This window comes from Aricia agestis, chromosome 10 (genome assembly GCF_905147365.1).
Source record: "Aricia agestis chromosome 10, ilAriAges1.1, whole genome shotgun sequence".
Taxonomy (NCBI): domain Eukaryota; kingdom Metazoa; phylum Arthropoda; class Insecta; order Lepidoptera; family Lycaenidae; genus Aricia; species Aricia agestis.
Window position 1 is genome coordinate 17,027,844 of NC_056415.1, and position 9,528 is coordinate 17,037,371.

The 9,528-nt window shown below is 32.6% G+C and overlaps 1 protein-coding gene across 1 annotated transcript; it reads left to right on the forward strand.

The window, feature by feature from the left end:
• Positions 1-174: 174 nt before the first annotated feature.
• Positions 175-9,524, forward strand: LOC121731242. Its single transcript, XM_042120598.1, has 4 exons — positions 175-182; positions 721-955; positions 5,422-5,688; positions 7,650-9,524. The coding sequence occupies exons 1-4, from the start codon at positions 175-177 to the stop codon at positions 9,522-9,524; spliced, it is 2,385 nt and encodes a 794-aa protein (XP_041976532.1).
• Positions 9,525-9,528: the final 4 nt, after the last annotated feature.

Consider the following 9,528-nt stretch of genomic DNA (forward strand, 5'->3'; position numbering starts at 1 on the left):
TGAGACGGACGAGTATATTGGTGTAGTTATGTAAAGTGTTTACACTAAACACATTAGTGCGCGACAGTGAACGAAACATTTTCACTCGAGATGGAGGGAGCGTGCGGAGTCGCGGCACGGTCTAGTGCGCTGCGCCGAGCCACAGTCGATAAAAACCATCGATATGTCGATAAAATGGTTATGTACGGAATGTGTACACTATGATCCTTACAAAGTGAATTTAAATAAAGTAGGTAAAACTGAAACTACGAAAAACGAAAACTGTACAAAAACTACATCATGCAATTTTGACAGGAAAACTAAATTTCTATTAGCCAGGAGTCGCACCAACTGCCTTTAAAAGATTAAGAAATTAAACAATATCGTATATATTAATGATTCAACAAATTACATTTTATAGGTCACTAAAAGTTAATTTAAACTTTTATAATATTTCGTGAAGATTTAAAATATTACATATTTTATGGTTAATACTAAATAAAGATGAGTCAATGATTTCGTTTTACTTTTACAGACATCATAATATAAATGTACGTCAAAACCTATATTATTATGGAAACCAAAGAGAGTTCATGCGCAACAAGACAGACTTAAGACTTAAAAGAGTTATAAATTATAATATAATTAATAAACACAAAGGTTTGATAACCTCATAAAGCAGCAAATTTTATCGATATCAATGTGAAAGCAAGCGGCACACCCCTAAATTTAATTCAGCAGCGATCTCAAAGGAAAACACTATTGTGCGAGGAATTCGCCGCAGAGCGCGCACGCCGCTAGTGATGTGACAATGTCGAGCTCGGGGTCCGTGAGCAGCCGGCTGCGGCAGCTAGGGCTGTACCGCAGCATCGACGCCAGGACTGAGGAGTTCCTCAGGTTGTCCAGGAGACGCCAGATCAAGCAGGGCTGCGTCTGCGCAGCCGTGTCCACTGCGGTCACTGTTACAGTTGTAATTGTAAGTATTCGAAATTTTGAATGCTCTGTGGTGTTAATTTTCTAATCAGAAAGTGAGTACGGTAACAAGATATTAGTTAAATAGAATAAATACTTAACCCTCGGTTGGTCGTGCTTTTAAAGTAACGCCGCAAATCACCTTTGTGGTGTTGATTTACTAATAAAAAGTGATTAACGAGATTTAGTTAGATACTTAAAACATTAATTAAAATCTCTAATTTAACTCTATGTTTGTGTTGTTATGATTTAAGGTCAAGTGACACTAGACATAAAAATATAGTAATTTAAATTCTGAAAAAAAAGTATATGTGTTAGTTAAGGATCTAACACAGTTCAATTTATATTCCATTACACATAATTTGGACATAGTATGGCAATTTCGTTAAAAGAAGAGGTAACTTTGGGATTTTTTTTCTATCGAGTGAAGTTCATGATATTATTGTGTAATGGAATATAAATTCCACTGTGTTAGATCCTTAACTAACACATATTATTTTTTCAGAATTTAAATTACTATATTTTTATGTCTTCTGTCACTTTTTTAAATCTTGAAAATCGTCCATTTCTGGGAATACAGGTCCTTAAGTAAAAACTCCAACAACAAAAGTATTAGTATTGTCATTAAATGTCATGTCATAAAATTTTGCTGTTCGAATAGCAGGATTATGCTCATACATTTATTTATTGATACATTATTTCCTTTAAACAAAAATGTTTTTATAAAAATAAAAAAAACCGGCCAAGTGCGAGTCGGACTCGCGCATCGAGGGTTCCGACAGCTTAAAGGTATTATACACCTGAGTATTTGGTATGAATTTCAATTTAATACCTCTACGCGTTTATGAGGAAATGGGTAGTAAGTTTAAAATTATTAAAAAAAAATATATTATGTGATGTAACTAAAAATTTATGGTTTTCGTAATTTTTCCTTTATCTATGCTATAAGACGTTGCTTCGTACCAAATTTCAAGATTCTGAGTTCACGGGAAGCACCCTGTAGGTTTTGATTCCCTTGCAAGTGTCGAAAATTTGCGGCATAAACGGCTGTATCTTTTGATTGCGTTGGCTTAGAAGTTTGATTTTTTCACAGCTTCAAGGGACAGTAGACCTGAGTAATTGATATAAATTTCAGCTTCATACTTCCACGCGTTCCTGAGAAAAAGGGTCTTGACAGACGGACAGACGGACAACAAAGTGATCCTATAAGGGTTCCGTTTTTTCCTTTTGAGGTACGGAACCCTAAAAATAAACAACTACTTAATATCCTGGCGATATTATTCTCTAGGGATGTCCTCACTGTCCATTATCAGTCCCTTGGGACATTCTTCACTGTCTAGTCTTTATTTTTTCCAAGTATTAAGAATTATAACCGTGGTATATTTAAATTGCAGTATAAGGACGTGTAATGAACGAAGTATTTTTTAATTATTGTGACGTAAGTGTATTGGATCTTTTTTTTCACAGCGGTAAAGCATTTTTTTCTGAGTGTTGAAGAATTTGAAAATTAGGACACAGGAATATTAAACATATAATTGTGCCTCACTCAACATAGATAGGTATAGTGTGTCGCGGACTTTTTTGTAGATATTTAAAAGATCTATAATTACTTAGAACATTTTATGCCTCTATCTTTTATAGTTTAGGCAGCGTACGCAAAATAAGTAACTTTTCTGGTTGATTTTTTAAACCTTGCGTCCGAAAATCCCAAATATCTTACGGAACCTTATATTTTTCCAAAATAAAAATTAGCCTATGTTCAGCAGAAATAATGCAGGATTCCAATGGTAAAAGAATTTTTCAAATCGGTCCAGTAGTTTCGGAGCCTATTCGACTCAAACAAACAAACAAACAAACAAACAAAAAATCAAATCTTTCCTCTTTATAATAGTAGTGTAGATTAAACTTTTTTTTCGTTTTTTATCTATACCTAGTCTTTTCTGTCATCTTTTCTGTCAGATTTCTCTCGAATATTAATTTCCTACTCGAACGTTAACGTATTTTGTTTTCTACTTAAGAACAATATTGTAACTTTTATACAAAAAAACATATAAATGGTACGCAAATTTTAAGCGGCGACGAGCTGACGATGATGAGGAATATCTGTAATGCGAGGAGAAACTTGTACAAAAACGTGGTTGTTAGTAAACAGGGAAGTGATGCGACACGTCACATTAGGGCGGGCGCATACTAATGATAGCAATTAGTTGGCAAAAAATATTGTCTATGAATATACTTTACATATCACATTGCACTTTATTAGCTATAAACTGAATTATTGGTATACACTATCATAAAGAGATAAGATTGTTATTTGTTCCTTTTAATAGGTTTTAAATCACTGGACCGATTATAATAAAATTATGGAGTAGACTATTGAAAATATTGTAGGCTTGCGTTAAATAAGTTAGCTTCTTAACGTGTTTATAAACAAAAATCTTTACCTTATGACTTAAGTGCGGATACAAAAAAACCTGTTATGCAAAAACTAAATAACGTGTATATTTGTACAATAAATTAACCAGGTAGCAAGAGTGTCACTAAACGCAGTAATTACATATCACAAAAATGTCGACAATCACATCCATCAGATTTGTGACAGTTTGCGTGCTATAAACACTTTGTTATGTTTGTTGATAATAATTTTCAATAAAACATTTACTCCGCTATTATTTTTTACATCATACCATCACTTTTTACTTTGAAAAGATTTTTTTCTTTGACCAACGCCTGAAATTGTTTAATATAAATTATCTCAATCATGGTTTCTCTTTCTTTTATACGAATAACGAAAAAAGCAGATATTTAATTAAGGATGTACACAAAATTGGTTTGTTTTATTTTTAATACTGTCGAATATTAGTCATATTGTTATCGAACATAATATTAATTGGATGAAAAAAATATGTAAATCAAACACTTATTTAGGAAACACATGAAAATTCGGTTCAAAGCAACGACGTCACAGCCACATAGTTCAAAGTTTTATTATATTTATTACCCCGCAGTTTTTATTTATAGTATGAGCCTGACCTAGCACTTATAATTACACGCGCCGTAATCACTCTCGTATGCATCTCATTTGACATAATTGTACCGTCACGACTCACGACCACTGACCACATGAAAGTTCACAAACCCATTAAACAACAAAAGAAGGAGAGAACAGACGGACAGAATCAATTATTATTGTTCTTATAAAAGGTTTCGTGAAGAAAGAATAGTGCAACAGAGTCAATTTGTAAGTCTGTTGTTACAACATAATATCTGGGTTAGTTTGCTCTGGGTTAAATTTATTTTGTGAGATGTTAAATATTATTTTAACATCTCACATCATAAAATAGGTTAAAAACCAGAGACTCAACCTAATATTAATAATCTAGAGTTAACTCACAATAAATTTAATAATTACTTTATATTTTTATCTAAAACGTGTCGCGCGTTGAAGTCTTTTACTCTGAATTAAATGCTTTAAAATTTTTCGTAATTAAACACTTTTTAAAATCATCAGAAATGGTTGTAAATTGCAAGTAGCATATTTTCTTTCGTTAGAAATAACGATAGGTTAACCCTTTAAACCCTGATTCGTCTTATTAGCATACAAATGAAAACTGCCTAATATTTTAAAATAGCAATCACAAAAAATGTTATTTGCTAACTATTTGAAGTTTACTATACACATAATTATTATTATTTAAGAGCCGATTTATTGAGTATTATCAACGATAAAATCAGGAAGAGGCGTGTAGTAAATCACAAAATCATCGTTTATCCGTTTGTGTCACGCAACAGCGCGTCTAGAAAACGCGTGCAGAAGAAAGCAGTGATGAGCTATTGCTATTAGTGATATATTGTACCGCTCGACCGGTTTCGATTTCGGCCATTTATTATATTCGGTCGTGATCAGGAAAAACAAAAGTTACTTTATTTGTATAGTCACGATTATCAAAGGCCTAATTTAACCGAATTGAAGAAGCTAAATAAAAATAATTGTATTGTTACTTTTCAACGTGACTCTGTTACTGTTTCATTATTTGTGACTAATAAATTTCAGGTGAGTTTGATCTAATCTTACTAAGAGATAATTTTGTTTGTATAACCTACAAGTGATAATTACTGTCATAATCAATAACAGTAATTCTTATTCAATATTCTGATACAAATATTTACAGAATAGTTGAATGCTAAAGAAGTAACTTGTCCCCATAAAATATAGGTGATTAGCATTTGCATTAAAATCAGAATATGAATTATTGAGTTCAACATTTTTTTTTATAAAATAAAATTTACTGATAGTCTAAAGAAAACCAATATGTATTTTATTTTAGCTTTTATTGCAAGAAATTAATTTCTTATAATGATAACGTAAAGAAAAGCCAAGGCATAGAATTATTTTGAAAAAAAAAAACTTTTATGAAGTTGAGATAAAAAGGATATTTGCAATACTAATTTACCTGTTTTCTGTTCCAGTGTGTGATCCTTGTGTACGAGTATATCATCATAAGCGAAAGGTCAAGGCAAGTGCAGAGCTGGCGCAACCTCATGAACTCCAGCGCTGGCACACTGCCATTTCGTGCAGAATTAAATGACATCATAAATATAGACCTGGCTGCACCAAAATTGCTTCCAAGACTTATAAAAACGTTGAGCCAAAATCGATTCATTAACGAAATAATCGGCGATACTCCCAATGATATTGAGTATAGAAAAAAAATATTTCTTGATGTTAGAAACTGGGTAAAGGCTCCTGCGAAACCTGATAGAGCAAAGCTATTTGAAACGTCTCTTTATATGCTGTTTAAAAGTCAAACAAGGAATATCGATGCTTTAGTGAAAACCAAAGAAATAAAGAGCTATGAGAAAATCATTGAATACATGGATGAAATAGGACGCAAAATACCTCATGAGGAGAAAACGATATTCACCAATAATGAAAATGAAAATAATAACAATAATTCAATACAACAAAGTAAAGTGAAATTAAATTTTGAACTATCAATATTAGGAAACAAAGAGTCACAAAGAAGCAGTTCTGAGAAAATACAACCTTGTGAGTGTAAAAACCATATCAGCGTGATTTTTAGAAAAAATGCTTCAAGTTTAGAAAAATCCAGAATTAATTAATTATTGTAATTAATATTATTACACAAAAACCAAAATTAATGACAATTATATCATGTGAATATTAAAATAATCCAGCGATAAATTAATTACTTAATATTTATTCTGTTATGTCCTATGTACTCATGTAATAATAATAAGTATGTATTATAATATTATTTAATATTATGTAAACACTACATAATAATTGGAATTAAAATGGTTTTAAACTTTTGTTTTTGTTTTTTTTTTATGATGATTTTCAATAATTATCCCATGACATTTTATAGTAAACTAGAGGACGCCCGCAACTCCGTTGCGCCGAAATTTGTTTATCGCACCGGAACCATACATTTTTCCGGGATAAAAACTATCATATGTCCTTTCCCGGGACTCAAGGTATCTCCATGCCAAATTTCAGCAAAATCGGTTCAGCGCTTTAAGCGTGAAGAGGTAACAGACAGACAGACAGACGGACAGACAGACAGACATACTTTCGCATTTATAATATTAGTATGGAAGTATGGATAAGCCATATTAATATTATACATTATATTATGACCTTTTTTATATCTATTTAGTAATCTGCGCTAAGCCTATATTAAAGGATTAGCGCAGATTACAAAGTTGTACTGCCTTCCTTAGAATTTGTTTTACCGTTTCTGTTTTAATTTTTACAATTGTTATATTCAAATAATCAAACAAACTTACTTGTTAAATTAATTACCTTTAAATGATAACAAACAGAAACAATGCTTTTGTTCATGAAAGTAAAAATACTTTTTTTTTTTTTATGAAAGAAGGGGGCAAACGAGCAAACGGGTCACCTGATGGAAAGCAACTTTCGTCGCCCATGGACACTCGCAGCATCAGAAGAGCTGCAGGTGCGTTGCCGGCCTTTTAAGAGGGAATAGGGTAATAGGGGAGGGTAGGGATGGGAAGGGAAAGGAATAGGGGAGGATAGGAAAGGGAATTGGGCCTCCGGTAAACTCACTCACTCAGCGAAACACAGCGCAAGCGCTGGTTCACGCCGGTTTTCTGTGAGAACGTGGTATTTCTCCGGTCGAGCCGGCCCATTCGTGCCGAAGCATGGCTCTCCCACGTATAAATACTGTTCTGAAGTCATTAAATTGAAAATATACTTACAACTATTTCATACGTCTCGCTTTAATTAGCACATTTGATGTTTGTATAATGAAATTAATGAAACACGACGAGTCGCTACGTTAATTCATTTTAATACAAACAGCAATTAATGTTTCAGGTTCAAACCTACAACAATAATAACTGTAATAAGAATATAAAAATGCATTGATTAGTTTATCACAAACAACTCTCTACAATAAGAAAATTAGTTTTACTAACTTTTAAACATACTGTTAAATACTGTTAAACATTTACTAAATAACTAATAAACCTTTTAAGGTTTATTAGTTATTTAGTAATAGTTCGCGTTAAAATTGTTTTATATTTTAATATAAAACAATTTTAACGCGAACTATTATTTTTAACTATAAGAATTCTTTTATATTTCGATAAAGCTGTAAATTTAAACTTCGTCCCGTAGATTTTTAAACACCTATCTCTTTCTGTTACAGATAGTTCTACTGATCTGCGAATACATGATTGTAGTAGAAACGAATACAGTACAAAATATGAAGAAAGTAAACGTGGGCAAAAGAACACATGATTCACCAGTTGCTGATAAACTCGACCGAAGTGATTTCGGTTTCGATCAAGATTATTTTGAAAGAATGCCTCTCCTTTTAAATGCATTACAAGATAATAGCTACATTGATCCGACGGCAGAAATGCCAGCGATAACAAGAAAAGGGCCACATTTAAGACATCACAACTATCGAGCCACCGCTTACCCACCTAGAAAGACGATTCGAAAATCAAGCCCACAACCCTTCCTATTTGAATATAGAAGCCCTTATCCTAGACCGTTCCGAAAAGAAGCTACTAGTACTTCGAACAGTTGGTCAGAAAGCTATCATAATGCGCAGAGATTGAAAAACTTAAACGATGTTGTCAAATACCTCGAAAAGACACTAAACGCAAAATTTGGTGAGCTGTACATTCCATCTGAAAGTCAAGTGGCTTTTTCTAATTTATTCGTGGCCCCAACAAACGGTCAAAGACATAATAATCCTAAGCATCAAGAAAAAGGTAATAAATTTGAAGAATATTGGAATCACCACATTGATCCATTGTTTTCATTTAAACCTGAGAATCCCAGTGATGTCAACTTTTTAGTAGATGATACAAAGCTATACTTTATTTCTCGCAAGAAAAGTTTACCGAGACTGAGATACTCAGCAAAAAAATGTTTGCGACGAAATTGTGAGACTTATGAGCCAAATCAAAGAGACAGCCAAGTTTTTAATTTTGAAGGAATCCAAAATCACAGGCATGAGAACACAGATAGTCTTAAAGGGTATGAAAACTTAGATAATCAAAAAAATATCGACCCTAATAAGATAACCATTACAACGAATCGACCTTTATTCCAATTTAGACGAAAAACTTACAAGCCAAAAGGCAGACACACGTTTTCAGATAATAGACAAACTAAAGAGGGACAAGAAAGCCAAATAAACATACAAAAAGAGCGACCTGGTATACCACAGCTTATATTACGTTTAAACCTTTATTCACTTAAAGATACTGATTCCAGTAAATTAACATCAACAACACCCCAACCTGTTTATAGTTCTGAACCAATAACTACACCTCTCATAAAACATTACGTGACAGATAACGTAAATCAATTTGAACTTGACGCTACCAGTGTTGAAGACTTTCACATAGGGAGCTCTGGGGTTATACCGATTACACAACCAACGTCACCATCTACTTATCCTATAACAACTCCTATAGTTCCACATATAATTCCAGACTTGAATATAGGCGAACAAATAACCACAGTTCCGACCACAAGCCCCCCAGAAATATTTAAATTTAACCCTGAAGATGCAAAAGTACCAGATCAATATTTAAATCTTAGAACAACAGAGCAACCCTTTATGTATACAACTGATTTCAGATATTTATACGAAGACAGGAATCAAAAAGATAATATAAATTCATATCAGCATAACAACAACATAAGAAAATCAGACGTAACTATAACCACATACAATTATGATAACGGAAAAGAATCTAAAGAAGATGAAGATAAAAACGAAGATGATAACCTTGAAACTCTTATAGTTAAACTGAAAAATTCTATTTCTTCAACAACTCAGGAATACAAGGATGAAGATGATCCAGAAAATGTTACCGAAACCTATGTTCCTCAATTGAATGGTCATTACAGAAACATAAAATATAAAAATCTAAGTACTTTACTAAAAGAAAGTTCAGAAAGATATAGAAAAAGATTGGCAAACTTGACTATTATGAAAAGGCCGTATGTGCCTATGCTGAGAGATGGCAAAAATAATGCTACTGACCTCTTTAGAATATAGACTA